This window comes from Anabas testudineus, chromosome 13 (assembly GCF_900324465.2).
Source record: "Anabas testudineus chromosome 13, fAnaTes1.2, whole genome shotgun sequence".
Lineage (NCBI taxonomy): Eukaryota > Metazoa > Chordata > Actinopteri > Anabantiformes > Anabantidae > Anabas > Anabas testudineus.
The window spans coordinates 2,533,885-2,552,179 of NC_046622.1; the positions used below are offsets into that span (position 1 = coordinate 2,533,885).

The 18,295-nt window shown below is 40.9% G+C and overlaps 2 protein-coding genes across 5 annotated transcripts in view; both read right to left on the reverse strand.

The window, feature by feature from the left end:
• Positions 1-75: 75 nt before the first annotated feature.
• srsf7a (serine and arginine rich splicing factor 7a) lies at positions 76-6,529 on the reverse strand. Of its 4 annotated transcripts, XR_003299564.1 has the most exons (9): positions 6,433-6,529; positions 5,140-5,373; positions 4,820-4,993; positions 4,387-4,473; positions 4,117-4,158; positions 3,815-3,859; positions 3,030-3,128; positions 1,575-2,105; positions 76-928 (listed from the first exon to the last, which is right to left on the reverse strand). XR_003299564.1 is itself a non-coding variant. In XM_026371062.1 (8 exons), exons 2-8 carry the CDS (start codon positions 5,361-5,363, stop codon positions 877-879), a joined length of 723 nt encoding a protein of 240 aa, XP_026226847.1. In that variant the 5' UTR covers positions 5,364-5,373; positions 6,433-6,529; the 3' UTR covers positions 76-876. The 4 variants fall into 4 exon arrangements, 3 of the variants coding, with proteins under 3 accessions (XP_026226847.1, XP_026226826.1, XP_026226839.1); XM_026371062.1 differs by lacking the exon at positions 1,575-2,105; XM_026371041.1 differs by having other exon boundaries at positions 76-2,105.
• Positions 6,530-7,207: 678 nt separating this feature from the next.
• Positions 7,208-18,295, reverse strand: part of slc8a2b (solute carrier family 8 member 2b) — a 115,615-nt gene continuing 104,527 nt past the window's right edge. The window contains exons 14-18 of the mRNA XM_026371149.1: positions 18,109-18,126; positions 14,942-15,066; positions 13,667-13,766; positions 12,938-13,213; positions 7,208-11,642 (exon numbers count right to left, since the gene is read on the reverse strand). Of these exons, the coding sequence (XP_026226934.1) occupies positions 11,266-11,642; positions 12,938-13,213; positions 13,667-13,766; positions 14,942-15,066; positions 18,109-18,126 (896 nt within the window). The 3' untranslated portion in view covers positions 7,208-11,265. The remainder of the gene's footprint in view (positions 11,643-12,937; positions 13,214-13,666; positions 13,767-14,941; positions 15,067-18,108; positions 18,127-18,295) is intronic.

Consider the following 18,295-nt stretch of genomic DNA (forward strand, 5'->3'; position numbering starts at 1 on the left):
TGCACATACGTCAGTCTGACCAGGAAACAGGACAAATACTGCGACAAATGTATGAGTAAAAGAATCTACACAAACCACTGAGGTATGTTGAAGTTTATTCAAAAATAAAACCGCCACTGTCTTACCGTATAAGCCAAGAACAGAACAAAACTGTTAAAGCAGCCCTAACAGAACTCAAAGTTAAGCACTGTATATATTTTTAAAACATATCATGGGGAAAATCGATTCAGGACAAAAAGAAGTTGATCACGTTTGTAAAAAGGGCAGTGCAGTACAGAAACAACGGTGGGAATGTGACATGTTTAAAGGCATGCAGGTCAGTCTCATTATTCCATTATGAGTGGAAACGTTTGAACTCAAAAAATTAAAGAGCAGTGCAATGCAACAACAACAACAACAACAACAACAACAAAAATATTTTGCTCATTCTCAAAGAGGAAATGTTTTACGTTTCAGAAGTTTGAGCTAAAGGAATAAAAGCAGTTTTTCATTACAGTGTCCTTACAACTGCATCAACTGAGCTACATTCCACTGCATTTACTGTATGAACTGCCCAAATCACTGCTAAAAGTCAACTGCAACATCCAATATTACCTTAACATAGTTGTATCTTCTTTGTCATGTGGCGTCTCAGAAAAATGATGACCCATGCAGCAGGAAGAACTTTTAAAACAATCCTATCAGATGTCAAGTCTGCTATACTGACTGAAGCTTCAACACAAAGACAACAGTCCTGGAGAGAAATGTAAATTTAACTGGGTCTAGACAAACATACAAAAATCAGCTGCTGTAGGGCTGTAAAAAGCAGACAGGGTGCAGGGGCTGAGGGTCTGTTTGTTAAGGAGAGGGGCAGAGGGGACAAATAGTCGTCTTCACTCAGTCGTCTGCAGGCGTCGGGCTTCGGTTTGGACTTGCTGAACGGGAACGACTGAAACAGAAACAGAAAAGAGTTAGTTTGCCACAGGGGAGGCTGGAACAATGATCAGAAAAAAAGAGCCAAGTTATTAAACTGTACAGGTGTGAAATCTGGATGGGCACCATTATTAAGTGTCTGAAGAAAAATGCCAAACTCAACTCAAGAGCCACAGGTTCATTTTTAATCTCTCTTTAGGTTTTTTAAGGCAACTAGTCCTTGAAACTGCTTCTTCACTTGTCAGTAGAAAAGACTGTTACCATAGTTGCTGCTCTGAGAGATGCAGGACTTAATTACTGCAAAAGACAAAGGGGCAGCAACTGGATGGAAACTGTTCTACATCATAACCAGAGAAGAATTTGAGTTTGTCCACTAAAATGATCAGTTTCAAATGGTAATGATGTTGCAACATGTATGACACACGGAGAATAACATATCTCAAAACCTCCTCAGATTTCAGCTCATTAAAATTCCTGTTGCCGTCACCTCCACACTCAGTCATCCACTCACTTTCACATCCAGCCACACACCTGTACCCTGAGCATGCAGGTTAAAGGCTCAACTTTAGCTCAATAATCACCAGTTTCCAGACTACATCAACCCTGTGCATTTTCTTTCACCATGAATATGAGCTTGTCAGGGGGTTTGATTTTTTTGTTACCTTTGGAGACAGTGGCAGAAACAACAAGTACAGAGAAGCGAAGGATGAAAGGACGGATGACTACAACTTGAAGAGACACTGCGCTGGGAGGCTCTTGAAGACTGATCTCTCGTCAGCTCTTTCTCTCACTTTCAGAAGCTAAGACAGAGGCCGAAGAACTCTGGTAGGTAGGGGGTCTGGTAGGTAGGTAATGGATTTAAAAAGGTAGTGGTCGAACTCTGATCTGTGTGGGTCAGCCCCCGGTACATCTGAAGGCTGGCTGGGTGACTCTAGTAGAACAACTCTATGTGTGCGCGGGCTGATCTCGTCTGAGCGTGTGCGTCGGTCGAACAGACGGTTGCCCAATCACTGAGGGGAAGGTTGGGTCGGTAGGTCGACCTCTTTCTCGCTGTCTAACACCAGATGCAGGCGAAGGCTGATCTCAGGTCAGCGCTTAATCACCCTCCCGCAGGACGTACACACCGCCAGCTGGCAGACCCTGGGCCTGGGATCAGCTGCGGTGTCAGTGCAGTGCTCAGCTCCCACCACACGCTTTAAAGAAAATATGAAAAATAAACAAAACTGTGCTGCAAAGATGCTTACCCTAAGTAACACCAATGGTGTTTGATCTGATCTCAGCTAATATTTATCTGGAGAGCTTTCTTGATCTAGCCAAATTCAGGATAGAATATGAAAAGTAAAGAAAAAATAAAACATTAATAATCTTATCTCTGACTATGTCTACTTAACATCTCTTGCTGTGTCAGCCTAAATTGTTTTTTTTTTTTTTTTTTTTTTTAAGAAAAAGGCTGAATAGGGTGGGTGAGATCAAAAGAAAGCAAGAGTACAGAGGATATGGGTGCATCTTATGAGTTTTAACTGCTGAGTGCTAACAGTTTGCAGGCTGAGCAGAGACTCTCAGAGTCTTTCATGTGCTCTCTTTTCATGTGCTCTCTTTTCATTCAGGACTAATCAACACAGAGCTATCAAGAGCTGGAAAAGAGAGCACAAGAAAGAGCCCCAACCATTTATCTACTTAATACTTTCCTACCTCAGACAAGGGCCCAAGGCCCTGTCCTCTAACCCTCCCACCCTACTAGTGGCCAACAGTGGAGGCAGAAGATATGGCAGAAGGCGCAGACTTCACTGTGTCGAGGAAGCAGAAGGTCTCGGTGGTTGTCCGTCTCATCACCAGGTGGCAGTTGATCGGTGACAGCATGACTCTTCCAGATAGGAGGGTCTAACAGGTTTAACAGTCACTCCCTGCCTAGGATGGAGCACCTAGCTAACTGAACCTCAAACGCAAGATTTGTGTGGTCTGAACTAAAATGGAGGTCATTTAGACTTCTTTATAGGGAGGTGTTACATCTAAATGTCTTGACAAAAATACTGACAACTGGCAGGACTAAGCACTAGAAACTCAGACAACCTACAACCTGTTCAAGTGAATCGTAGACTTGCAGACTGAGGCTTTACCTGTTCCTCTTGTGGTTGGCCGACTGGGATCGTGAGCGGGACCGGGAGGCAGAGCGTCCTCTGGGTGCAGAGCCAGACCGAGAGCGAGATCTTGAGCGACTGGGGAAAAAAAAAAAGAAAAAGAAAAACGTTTACATGCTAAACCTCCGAAAGATGAAGCTTGAGTTATTCTTCAGCTGATATAAACATATTAGCAAACCTAGGTTGAAATGGAGTAACTGGAAGCTGAAGAATCTTGCAGAGAAGCAGATGCAGACCTCTCAAATCTCACTATGTTGTGCCGACAAGCCCGTTAAGCAAGCTGCTGACTGGTCCACCACGTGTTAGGAAGTTCTCTAACTTTTGTCTCCGTCTTGGCCAAATACTAATTCCTCTTTGGGGTATTTGCCTACCATGTCACTTTTCTGTTCAATTACACTCAGGACCTTTCAAAACACAGATGACCTATACTCTGTATTGCCCTTGAATGCAGCACTGCTGATGCTTATGTTACTCTAGAATATTAGTTTAAGGTAAAAACCTTGAGGAAGGACAACTGACAGGTCCACTTACAAGAAATGTGATATTTCCAGGATATTGTTTAAGGTTTGGGGGAATACTGGAAGAATCCAAGGTTAGAGGCCTCCAACAGGCTGGTAGTAGGTTGGGTTGAGGTGCAGTTCTACAAGATTGAACCGTGACACAAAACCGTGTACACCCATACTTTGTATGTTTTACTCTACAATTATGCCCCCAAGATGAAAGAACTGTGTTCGTATAATTTCTAAACCTTCTCCTACACCTACCTTCTCACTGGAGTCCTGGACTTGGAACGGGCTGGGGAGCCAGACCTAATGTTACAGAAAATAACATGGGTTTAGTGACAGCTGTGGTGGGAACGAGGGCAACACTGGAGGCATTAAACAGAATGGAAAAAATAAAAATACACCGCACATGTATTTAATTAATACAAAAGGGACATAACCACCTGTTCTGAATTGGTCCGTGAAAAATATCTCACATTTCTCCTTCATTACAAAAAGCACCAGAACCAATGTAGCACCATTACATTACATTACTCTTATTGTTCACTGAGCTGTTTCCTCACCTGCTCCTGCGCCTAGAATAGGAAGGAGATCTGCGGCGGCTCCTGAGACAAAAAACAAAACAAAAAAACAAATAAAATGAAACACTGGGTTTAACTGGTTCACTATCATCTATTAGGGGACAAACAACTGCACCTCTTCCTATACAACAACATTTAAATACAATTTTATAATAAAGGTTATGTCAGCTAGCCATTTAGAAAACATGATACAAAAACTGACACAAAAAGTCCCAGTGTTTGGACTTTGTGCAAAACTTGGTACGGACTTACCGGCTGTGACTACGGCTGCGGGAGCGAGAGCGGTAGCGACGCCCACGGGACCGAGACCTGGAGCGGGATCGGGAACGAGAGCGAGACCTAGAATAGAAAGAAACTAGTTGACTTCTTTCGTTCTTTGGTGGTTGCAAGATGGGAAATAGGTTGCCAGTGTAAAAACCTAAATATGACAATTTAGTCAATAAACAGATTGTTTTGAGTCAGTTATTTTTTTCTGGTCCAGCTTCTCCAATGTGATTTTTTTATGATTTCCTCAGTAAACTAAATATATTTCATGTGGTCAATACAACACACCTAAAGAAATTTGTTGCTGTTGAAATTTTATAGATTAATTTAGACAATCAACATATGGAAACACAATGAAATGCACTGAACAAATGCATCATATCATCCACAGCCACACAAACAGTCGAATGTAATACTTCACCTGCTTCTACGGCCTCTCTTGCTGAAGCGATAGCAGTCGTAGGCGTAGTGACCCCGGTCCCCACACTGGTAACAACGATCATTGGGATCAAATTGTCGTCGACTGGGGCGCCCACGGCCTTTCCTGGAGAGGCCTGTTGACATCTCTACACGAACTCGGGAACCGCAAAGGACCCTGAATATAACACAACAAGTCCATAAAAGAGGCCCAAGACTGCTTCTGCTCCTGCAGTAGCCTTGATTTTATTTCACTACACATTGAACTTAAATGAGAAACACTTATAATGTGACTTCATATAACAGAAAGGTTTAACTACTTACTTTCCGTCCATGCCTTTCACTGCATCTTCTGCATCTCTAGGATCCTCAAACTCCACAAAGGCAAACCCAGGTGGGTTCCTCGCCACCCAGACGCTTCTCAGTGGACCATAATAACTGAAGGCTCTTTCCAGCTCTCCCTTGGCAGCACCATTGCCCAGGTCACCAACATACACTTTACAGTCTGTGGCCCGAGAGGAACTACGGGAGGATGAGTAGTATGACATCTCTCCTTACCTGTTGGGATGAACAACAGGGTTATTCAAAAGTAAAATACTTTTCATTTCAGATACCTCTCTAGATAAATGTAAAATCTTAAGTATTTGAATAGATCAAATGAACTAATGACCTGTTATAGACTTATTTCTTAATCACTAGGTCTTGACTTGAATATTTTTCTTTCCTGTCACACAGACAGTAGTATAAACTTTAGTTGTCATCAATCCCCAAAGGTTTTTGCTGTTTCACTATTATCAATTGATGATAAACAAAAAATGTTAAAGTACTGCTAAATTAAGTGATAATGAAAATAATCACCAGCATCATACTTAAGCTGTAGGAATTAGAGAGTTGCCATCTCTAAGTGTTTTATTATCCTCTATGAAGGAAACAGTGTGTTAGCGCGCGAACTCGGTCTCTTTAGTTCAATTCGAGTCACTTCCTGTTTGTTTTAAGGTAAAAAATTCATTCGGCTCAATTTAATTCATTTACACACTAATGTGTTATCGTACTGAATATAATAACGTTAATATACCCGTCGTCTTGATAATTACAGATCCGCTGGTGCAAGTGATTAACTAGCCGAAGTTTGTTAAACCAGGCGGCTTCTGTGTTCACCACACGTTATTAAACCTCTTTCTCATAGCGGTTATTTATTGTAAGTTTGATATTAAGTCCGAACTCGACTGTCGACATGTCCGCTTCAGTTAGCTAAACGACGCTACGCGGGGATCCGTCTATTGACACATTTGCTATTTCGACCCCCACCAATGCTTCATTAAATAACAATCGGATACAATGAACTACTTTTACAGATAATAATCTAAACCACGAACATAGTATATGTCTGGTGTGTGTGTAAATACGTTTAACGTCCAGAAATAAATACAAGGCCTTACTTTCCGCCTGCTAATAAACAATGGCGGCGGCACGCGTTAGCTAGCGTTACCTTCTTCCGCGGTTCCAACAGATTCCGACTCCGCTCTATGCAGAGGTCCAACTTCAGCCGTCTCAAATAGAAACTGGTACTGTGTTTAACTAATACAAGAATATTTATGAAGAATGAATTCTCTTTACCGCTCGTGTGAACATCAACAGCTCCTCCGCACGCCTGTCCTACTTGTTGTCCGGGTTAACACCAGCAACGGAAAGCAACCCCGTGACCACGTGCGGCACATCCGCTTCTGCGCACAATGACACTTCCGGTAATTACACCTCTTCCTATTTATTTATAATTTAGTTAAACTGACACTGACTTTAGTTTAACTTTGTTTATATAATCACTATTTCATTTATTAGATTTTTAAATACTACTAAAACATTAAACTAGCTAAATTATTATTGATTTTTTCTATATTTATGTATTGATTTTATTACATTGTACAATGAATGACTCCTCAAACTTGTGTTCTGTGGTTGATATACACTCAAGTCATGGGTACACCTTTGAAATCTTATTATTATTGATGAGGTCATGGTGGGTGGGGGAATCAAATTGGAGAGCACCATGTTAGGAGATGTTTTCCACAAATGAGGATCCAAAACTTGAGAAACACGTCTTGATATAACGCACTCCAGTTTGACTCAACTACCTAGACTAACCAGACATTATAGGTTGGTTTAATTTGCCTTATCCCTGACTGAACCCTGAAAAAGTGAAATCAGGTCCTTTAAGTGACAAACATGTCTTGTTCAAAGTCAAAGAACTCAGTAGAAAGCATATGTTATGCAATATATATTTTTGCTATCAAAGTCCATATACAAGTCAAATACTGTGTTTATTACACCTGAACTACAGTCAGCCAACAGTCATTGCAAACAGAAGTACTGTATAATGTAGGGTTATAGCAAATCTGCAGCATACAAAGGACGTCTGTTGTCACAGGGTTTAACTGCTGAGTGCTCATTTGGTGCAAAATGACGACACAGACACATCACACGTTGAAAATAAATAAACTATATTCAAATTAAGGTCAACTTCACTTGATTTAAAGACCTTCATTTTCTTTCAGTAACACATTTTACCTCATGCCATGTTCTCAAAAACAAGTTACTTTTTCTAAGATTTTCTTTCCACATTTCATAAAAAAACTTAAATATCATCTTCAGTTAATAATTTATTACAATATTGAATAAATGTATATGTATCACATGATATTGTAGTAACTCAGTCATTATTTCCCTACAAAGGTTCAGGCAGAGAGAGAAATTTTCATATCACAGGAAAAAACTTCACAGAGAGACACACTGAAGAGCAAGACCTGGGAGGGGGCGAATGGGAGAAGAGGAGGATAAGAGGGGGGACACTAACACAGACACAGAAATATCATACACCAACAAACAAAAAGATGACTTAGGATGTTGCAGACATAGCTTCGACACAACAGAGCAGGCTCCTTTTTTTTCACAGCTTGTAAAGGTAACAAAACACGTAGGCAGTAGACACTGAATCCGTAAACGCCGTCTCGGTGTCTGTGTTTCTGTTCATGTCAGTTTGCAGCTGTAGTTGTGTCTGTTTGCGCCACTTGCTCATTTTATTTCACAAAGAGCCCCTGTGGTGTTTGGGTTTGTGGGGGATCAACCTGCTAACATGTGCCTTTAGGCGTCCATCACAGTAGACCATGCTGCTAACACACGTACACGTGGATTCATCATGCATCTGCAGAGGAACACAGAGGGGAGGCAAACACAGATACACACTGGGGAGGGAGGGTGAGGAGGAGAGGCTGGATGGAGGGGAGGCAACATATCAAGATACAGAACAGTTAATACAGAAGTTCATGGAAACGAGGAACATTGTCCGGACATTGTAGACAGTTCTGAGCCACATCTGGGTCACATCTGCTGGAACAAAGCTGGGAGCTGATTCACTGCGGAGCCGCCGGTGCTGCAGTTTGTACCCAGTCATACATTAAATAGCAGACCTGTGTGTGTGTGTGTGTGTGTGTGTGTGTGTGTGAAATCTCAGGCCCACATGTTGGTTTAGTTTAGTGAGCAGACTACGATTAGGTTCATGTTACGACTGATCTAGCTCACAGCCGCTATTAACAACAATACGTCCCCCTTTAGCTCACGACAACCCAGACTGACAATCATACTGGCAATGTTCCACAGTTTCTTCACGTAAACATGCTACTTACACTCAAAACTCCTCCCTCAAGAGGACTGGATGAAGAGATGTATACCGGCGGAGGACTACGACAAGTACTGCAGCAGAAAAACATGTAAACTGACCTCTCGCCAAAGCTCCTAACAAAATAAGTCCGTATTGCACATGAAACCGCACTCCTTAAACTAAACTCCAAAATCAAGGATCTGAAGCACAGCTTATTTTTAGATAAATAAATTTCTTGTTAAATAAATAAATAAATATCTAAATTATCCCATGAGAAGAAACATACAAACACAAACAAGTCGGCACACAACAAACTTTAGGAAACAAGATGAAATCCTGTTCGCTTGTGATACACGTCACTGTTGGAGCATTTCAATCGGAGCTTCCTCTGTGGAAAATATATCAAAATCTAATCCACTAAATTCACTAATGATGTCATCTACACAACCACCTGTGTATACTGACTACTCTATACTATGCTATATATTATTTAGAAGTACCAAAAAATCTACTTTGGCTATGCTTGCGAGGAAAAGATACAAAATTGGCTTTAGAAAGTTTACAAAGTATATTAATTACGGGTAAACGAATCAAATCTTTCCAATATCATTATGTATAATAACAGTAATAACAATGTCACTTGTTTAGCACTTTTCATTTGTGGTGAAATGTTTTTAATGCACAAAGTACAACACCCTCACAGAATATATTACAGTATATTCACTGTGACTGATACTAGATATATTAATGTCAACTGTGATGTGGTGACATGATAAATCAACTTGTAGAAAAGGATGCTGGACTTTCTTTATTTATAATAATTTAGTTATTATCATATTATGTATTGTACACTTTTCAGCTTCATGTATCTCAGTGTTGTCTGCAGATAAAGGTCACAGCAAATCAGAGGATGTCTGAATATGTGAATATTATGTAATGTGTTGTTTTCTTTTTTTTTTACTGGTTTGCAACTTTCTACTTGTGTCAGTCAGTAGTTTCAGTTGCTCGTGTGCATTTTACTGCATTTTCCATTTTACATGTGTCTGCTGCTGAGCGACAAACTGTAAACTGCTGTTTTGTACAGACTTTTCTTTAAATGTACTTTTTTTGTCTACTTACATGGTGCTTTAAGCACTAACTTATGAGAAGGGACAAATTACAGCGATCCCTTCCCACAAGATAAGAAACAGTTTATCAACCAAAATAAAGTAAAACCTAAAATAGCATGTTACAGTTCAGCCTGCACAGTTTACACAGCTGAAAGCTTGAATACTAGTTTGATCACTTGAGAGTTTTCCTTAAGGCATTAGACGGGTGCTATCATAAAGCGTGAATGTGGGGCAGACTAACATTCTGCATCTTAGTCAAAGTGCAGGTTAGGATCGTGTGAGCTGATTTTAAATAACCTAATTGTTATTTAACAGATTTTAAATAACCTAATTGTAATTCACTGCTTTGGAGGCTCGTGAAGGTAAACAAAGACTGTTAAGGTTTGTCTGACCATGCTGCTGTCACTACATGTGAAGGATTAGTCTGTCAGGATACATGCTACAGTAATGTGTTATTCTGTCACTACACACATTGATGACTGACGAAAGTGTCTGCCCTCAGCTCTCAGTCCACAGGGAAGGAACAAAATACCTCGACAAAGCTGACACACAGCAGGCGTGCGCTCGTGTGAGGACATATTAGGTCTTTCTGATGATAAAATGTCCTTTATGTTCCTGCGCACACACAGAGAGGTTAAACATCAAGGACCAGCTGAGCAGACACAAATGCAAAGATGTAATTTACAGGTGGATTTTGATCATTCCCTTTAAGACAGTATATTTATGTAAAGATGCTTTGTATCTCACTATACATGCAAAGATAATCCTCCAATCTAATACACAAACGCCTGTCAGAGAGAGACAGAGAGAGAACCATCCAGTACACACTGGAACGTGAGATGCTGAAGATGTATGGCTCTTGTACTGTAATTGACCAGCTTATTATCCTTTTGTTGTCACTGTTACTGTTCTATTGTTCAGGATATGGGGGGTTCGACTGTTGTTTTTCATCTTCTTACTCCCTGTAGTTTGACTTACACAAACGCAGCTACACATTCAGGTGAATTATTTACGTCACTGTCCGCCTGCTGGATTCACTGCACTCTATATGTACACTGGTATTAACTATTTACAGCGCGTGTGGAGAACTGCTTTCATCTATCCTGTGTATTAGACAAGCTTGGTCTCTTCATAAGAACCTGCTGTAGTAAACAAACGTCCTGTTATCGTTATTGTAAACATTCCACTCCTTGTATCGTGCACACGAAGCTGTGCCAGAGGTGGGAGAGACCGGTTTCAGAGCAGGAAACAAAGATGTTGCTCCTTTAATACAATGGATATCATTTGTCAGGTGTGCACAGGTTTTCCTCTATCTACAGCCACCTCATCCTCCAACCTAACACAAACCCACCTGGCTTTAAACTCACGTGAACCTTTTTACAGCTTGAAACCTCCACAGTCTCCTGTTAAAACCTTGCTGCTGTAACCTTTTGAGTTTCTCACCCTTCACAAACACTTCCTCTCACCCTTTGTCATGCCTTTAACTGTGCATCTGTGTTTGCTGAGATCTGTATACACATAATACAGCGTGTGTGTGTGTGAGCGTATTTTGAAATATAGTATCCCTGCAGCAAACTTCCGAGATGCATGGGCCTTATTAAACAAACTGTGGACTACATGGACTGAATGTAACTGTATGTGTGTGTTGCTGTGCAATATTCTTTCGGCGCTTTCTTTATTCCCTTTTTAAAAGCCACTGATGTGGCAGTAGGCCTCAAGGCTGGAGAAGAGGATGTAGAGGAACCACAGACCCAGGAACAGCAGGCTGGTCAAGAGGCGGGACCTCCTCGGGCCGCCGAGCTCTCCGCCGATGGAGGGCCGGCGTCTGAACAGGAGCACAGCCATGCAGATGAAAGCGAAGATGGTGAAGAGCGTGACTGAGAAAGCCAGCGACCCCGGTTCCACCTCAAATTCCTTCCCTTTGATTCTCCAGTAGATGGCAGCAACTGACCATGCCACGCCGATCCCCAGGAACACGTTGACGGCGTTGCTGCCGGTGACGTTTCCTACCGATGCATCGGCGTGCTGGTCCTGCATGGCGGCCACTTTACTGGCAAAGGTGTCTGACAGAACAGAAAGAAAGAGAGGTGCAGAGAGTAAATATTTTGTAATTTTTTTATTTTCACATAAAACTTTCTGGACCTATACTGAACGATCCTACAGATCACAGGCCCAAGAGTCGAGGTGTCAATGGACGGTGCCATTTCCAGTATATCATGTTAAAATGACTTATCACTGCACAATAAGACAGAGATAAGAGGAGACAGAAGGTGAACACGAATATACACTGAACAGCTACGTGAAGATACACTAAGACAGAAAAATCTGAAAGAAAATAACGACAGAGACACAAAATAAGGATAGAGAAGGACATCACATGCAGAACGAACACAAAGAGAGACACGAGCCACAAAAAGACACGACAGAGAAAAGAGAAAAGAATAGAAAACAACTGAGCAGACACAGCGTGGGTATGCGCTGTGTCTTAATCCAGATGTGCAGATGGAGAAAATATAACAATAAAAATTCCCCCACTGACACAACTGATGCTGCTGTTGTGGTTAGTTTTGGAAAGATGCCGGTTTACACTGAGATTCCTGCACTTTACTGTTTCATTATGAAGAACAGACCGAAATAACAAGACTGAAAAGTTTGATTTGGGGAAATAACGTCTTTCAGGACAAAAAGAGAACCAGATAAAACTGTGTGTGACATGATTATGATTCCAGCTTTGAACTTGTACAGGATAACGTGCTCACATAGTGGCACAAAGGTTGTTAAACAAAGTACGAGTCCTGGACAGTTTAATGCTTGACGTGGTATTCGGTGATGTATTAAGTGGTATTACTGTCACTTTGGGTAAATCTTTTCAGCAACAACGACTTTAAACAGTGTGGTGTCATGTTTTCATTGTGTCTGTGGGTTTTAGACACTGGTACAATGAGAGCTACTGACAGGTGGAAGGCCATGTTCATCCACTTCAGTCAGCTAACCACCCTGATCTTTCATGTGAAATTATTTCTCATTAAAAATAAATAAATTTAAATCTCACTAGATCAGTGTAGACATGTATTTAACTATAGTAAATTACGATGTATTAAAATAAATTAAGCACTGCTGATTTTCTTAAAGTAAATTCTTCAAAAATTAGTTTTTGAAGTCGTTTTCTTCTTGAATCTGTACATTAATAAAACTTAACAAGGCTCAGACTGGTACATTTATATTATCAACATCATAAAAAATTTAAAGTTCATCGTTTTATATCAGTAACTCAGCTGAAACAAAAACTTTCCTAGCTGAGTACTTGTATATGTAAAGTACGTTTTACCTGCTCTGATGCAGTGAGATGTTCACTCACCTGGAATAGAAGTTCCCAAAGCTACAAACACCACCGCGGTCACAGTGTCCCGGAGCCCCACGGTGCAGCCGAAGTGTGAGGCCAAGTCTCCGATGACGGCGGTGAGGAGACCGATGACGCTGATGGAGACGCAGAAGCAGGCCCAGCCGTTCCAGTACTCTGTGGGCGGCACGCAGGCGAACAGGACCTTCCAGAACACAGTGAGGAAATGCATGACGTAGTCATAGCAAGACGGAAGTCGCTCCTCACGACCTTCCTCATCGTCATCACCATCACCTGAGGGGAGACAAACAGGAGGAGCGAAATCAGCCTCAGCAAGTTTAAGACAGACAGAAAACAGCATCTTCAGATTAAATAAACTCAGTCACATTAGAGCGTAATAACATCTGTTTTTCCACTAGATGGTGGCCTTCAGTTACAAATCAGAGTCCCACCAACTGTTCAGTTAAAAAAGTTTAATGTATGACATCTGCCTGCACCTGTGTTCATGTGTTTCAGGATTTTACTGTTACTGTTCACTACTTGATATTTTTTATTTTATTTGGCTGAAGGTCTTTACTGACTGTGATGAACTAAAGAAACTCAGATAAGCGTATCAACTTAAACTTAACTCTACTTCTCACCTTAACCCTAAACCGACTAGCAGTCTTTCAAAATGTCCTCGCAGAGGTGGTTATGGCCTAAAACCTCTCCACACAGTGTACCCACACTCATACACAAACAGCTCACCTGCGCTGACAGTGACCGCCTCCACAAACTGTTCCCTCCAGGAGTGCGTGCCGATCACCAGCGCCAAGTTGGTCTTCTTAATGAGCTTATCGACGGTGCTCTGCCAATAAGAGGCACCGCACATTTCATCAGTGACAGAAAGACACAGCCGACAACGTCACAACACATTTAACAACCAAGTAATAAGCTTATCGGGCAATTTAACCCAAAACATCTGCACACACGTCTGCTTCCACTTCTTTCCAATAAACCTTCATCTGTGTTGGTTTAAATCAGCAGTGGATAAAGAGGGGGATGATTTTAACGTTATATAGAAGCAAGAGCTGTTTTACAGGAGTTTGCTGTTACTGATGGTACAATTTAGTTAATTTAATAGTTTGAAATCTTTGAAACTTTCACTGTTTCACTTACAGACTCCAGTTACAGTACAGTACTACGCAGCTTCCCTGTGGTGCTTCTGGTAAAATCATAAAAAGCAGTAATTAAAAGTTAAAGTTAAAATTAGTAGAAATTAAAACAGATGGATTAGGAATATATCATCCTTCAGTGAGTTGGACCTTTAGTGAATTGAGACTTTCAGCCATACCAGTAAACTCATTTGCTTTAATTTGTTTATAATACACCTGAGTCCAGTGCTCATTTCAGATACTTGGACCACTTCCTCTCGTAGCAGCACCGTGCACAACACGAGACTTTCAGATGTTTTGAACGAGCCGCTGCATCGGGGACATTTTCAATTAGTCTAACCCATATCAGATCTTAGAGCGTAAAGGTGGATGATGTAACATAAACAGAAAAGTACAGTGAATGCTTTGTGTCTTCTTCCTCTTTGTATCCTCTCCCTCAGAGCTGAGTGTTTGTCACAGTGCAGTTACTGGTCCTACCAACCGACCCAGTGTTTCATCTGCTGCTCTTCTCTTTACACTCACCTCAACCGGTCGAGGCAGATGGCCGCCCACCCTGAGCCTGGTTCTTCCGGAAGATTCTTCCTCTAAAAGGGAGTTTTCCCTCTCTACTGTCGCCTAGTGCTGCTCAAGGGGGATTTGTTGGGTTTTCTTTATAGCTGTGTGGCTGGGCCCCTGCTGTTTGACTGCTGCCTTTAAATTTACTTTTCATATATGACTTATATACTAACATATACAGTGATCTATACGGCAACAACATTTATTCTGAGGACTTTAGAAAACCTGCTAGATTAAATGTGTGCCGGGCTACAGGACACTGTTATTACAGTAGAGACCCTTTAGAATAAAATAAAAAACATTGATGGTGCACCTTGAATTCATATGACTCCTCGATGACCACCTCCAGGCGGCTGTGCTCGCCCAAGATGGGCTTCCCCATCTCAGCTATCCTGCGGGCCTCCTCTTCCTCAGCACTCAACTGCCCCTCCGCTGCCTCTGAGGGAAGAAGGAAGCGAGAGAAGGAGGGAGGGAAGGAAGAGAGAGAGAGGTGATATAAAGTAAAAAATGAGACACCAACACTGAATGTGGACTGGAAATAAAATGTCAGTTCTACCTCTATGAATAATTGATTGTGAGTCAGCATGTTATTTAGAGCTGCACGACATTACTGTGTGTATCCGAGTCTGTTGTTCTGCATGTTCTCACACAGTGTGGGAGAGACATGAGAAGATGACAGATGGGTGATATATCTGTGTTTGAGAGGAAGAATTAGAAGAAGAGCAGGTGTGGAAAGTTTCTTCAGAATGTAAACGCTAATAATTTGGTTGATTTGCTATAAAAAAAAAAACAGAGACACTGACTTATCTGACACTGACATCTGGAAGTAGGAGGAAAGTTTATTGTATGTGTGAATATTCTGCCTCATCTGATTGTTTTTTATTATGTAGTCACAGTGAGAAAGTTTTAAATTATATTAAAGTATTACTATACGCTCTGTTATGAGGCTACACATTGTTTTGTGATGGTGAAATTATCAATACATAAATACTTCACTCAGCACAGCCAGACAGAGCAACTGCAGCTGTACTCACAGGGGAAGTATGTTAATGTAGAGCACAAGGAGGCAATGAGCAATAAATTTATCATGGGATCTGTTATAATCCTTCCTGCAGTGTTTTCCCAAACTGGCAGTGTTAAACCTAACTGGACCGCACTAAACCTGCTTCTATACATCAGTCAGGTGTAAGGAGAAGGGGCGTGACTTATTGTGGGAGAAAACAGTAATTAAATGTTAAAAATTCCCACCATGATCTTTAATCAGCAACAATAACACAATTATAGTAAAAACAACAGGATGAATTTTGAATGAAGACTTGCTGAGCTAGAAATCAGGTCTGTTCTTCTGGTTAGTTTGACACAGAACTACAATTACTTTTCACAAAGCTTAATCTCAATCTACTTATATTTCTTCCCTTTGCTTCCATCGAGCATTTGGCTGAGGAATAGACAGCTACCAGCCAGAAGACGGGATTAATGCTGACATGTGGCCCAGTTTGTGTTATTGATCCACTGCCGAGCAAGTAGCAACAGCATTTACACCAACCAGAGCTCCTCTTACAGAAACAACAGAGGAATCAGCCAATCAGCCAAAAGCATTTTCTTTCTGTTCCAAATAGAGGTTGTAACACTCTGGTGGTCCACAAAGAGCCTCAGAAACACTTTGAGGCTTCTCGCCAGCCTCACTGTGTGCTGAGTGTGATTCCATATCCGCTGTAAGTGGCTGTTCTCATTCGTCCTTCTGCTCAGGACACACACAAAAGGGGAACAATGGGACCAGTAGACAGTGTGAGTCTGTGTGTGGGTGAGGAGCATGCAGGGATTATAGTGCTCCCCTCTCTTCAAAGGGTCTAATTATGAAAGGTCTGAGAGTAAAGCAGCACATGGAAAGCATCACTTCAGTATTTATTACCACAGTTTGGAGTAAACTCACAAACGAAATTAGATTCTTCCTTTGCATTTTCTGAGCTGCTGGATTTTAAATTTGGGAAAACGTCTAATGTGTCACGTTAGTGACCTATGGACAGTGGAAATAAATAAATCCTCCTCCTTAGTGAGCACAAAGGCATTGACAGTGTGTTCTGACTGCAAGTTCTTTTTACTATGTTGCTATTTGCAGAAAATATAATCTTTACATTTGTATATTTTGAGAACTTCCTGATCAGATTTGACATTAAATTCAATCAGAACCATTATTCTGCTCTCTCCAGTTTGTAATAAACCCAACAACTAATTTCATCTAAAGAAATCAGTCATGTTTTTAAGATGTTTCATTAACTTTGTCTTCTGCCTCCCACGCACACAAAGTTTCATCAAATTAAATTAGAAAACTCACAGGCTTGAGCTTTGAGCTCTTTGCTTTATTTTCTGAGAACAGAAACAAACGTGTTCATATATCTGCATCAGTCCACAGCACACAGCTGCAACGTGCAGCTGCCGACTCATTTGTAAAGATTTATTTTCAAACTGTTCCAATGTGCCTGAATTCAGAGAAGCCAGATTTACTGTGATCCCGATGTAAACAGACAAACACCCATTGGTTCTCTCTGCAAAGGTAAAAGAGATGCCAGCAATGTGAGCCAGGTCGTTACAATGTGGGACACAGTAAACAATGTCCTGGCCGAGCAGGAAACCAGAGGAGCTGCAGAGGAAACGACTGCAGCGCAGAGAAACTGTGGCGAGTACTGTACTGTAGAGTATTAGTTGTCTTTGTGATTTATTTCATCTTGTCATCACAGAGCTTCCAGATCTTATATTGTATTATTTTGTATACTGCCTGAACCAACACCACCACACTGCTACTCACGTGTCTGTGCAAAAACACCCAGGTTTAAAAAAACGAATGTGGCCATGTGGCATCTTTCTACATCTGTTGATGCTGTGATGTAAAAGTAAAAGCTGTCACATACCCCGCTTTAGTTGTTGTGTTCCTTAATTATTCCTATTATGACAATGCAGTAATTGTCATTTTAATTAATCTTAATTGTTAGAATTTGCTGTTTTTCCTGTTTATCACTATAGACTAAATAATAAAAGGTTCAGGATTGTTGAACAAAACAAAACACTGGACAATGTCATCATTCACACAACAACTTGAGAACCCTAAACCACTGCTTCTCGTATCAACACATCAGCACTTATCATTTCACAAACTAACTGTTACCGCTGCACATAATAATGTGGACTGATTCTCAATATGGAGAGAAACAGGATTCTTCTACAGTTCTCATGTTCACCCTGAGGTGCAGTCAGTCTGTATAGCTCTGGACTTTAAATGAAGGGTTTTCAAATATTCTACACAAGCGGTTCAGGACCTCCTTTTTTGAAATCTACTGGACTGAACTGAAAAATAAATTATTTTTTTATATTTAATAATTAGAAGTGAAAACCTTTTTAGCTGCAGCTCTTGTTTGGTTTCCACACAAATCAAATCAAACTTGGATGTTCAGTTTGTAATAGAAGGAATAAAGATGTTTTTACCTTGATTGAGCAGCAGAGCTGTAAAGAAAAAGAGGGGGAGGGAGAGTGGACAAGAAAAAGACAGTGTTCATCAGATGTTGATTAGATATCTAATAATATATCAAACCAACACTAACTCACAGAGACTCAGAAAGAGTTTTATGAGGTTTGTCTTTAATCTTTTTTATTCTCTACAAACAAGTCATCA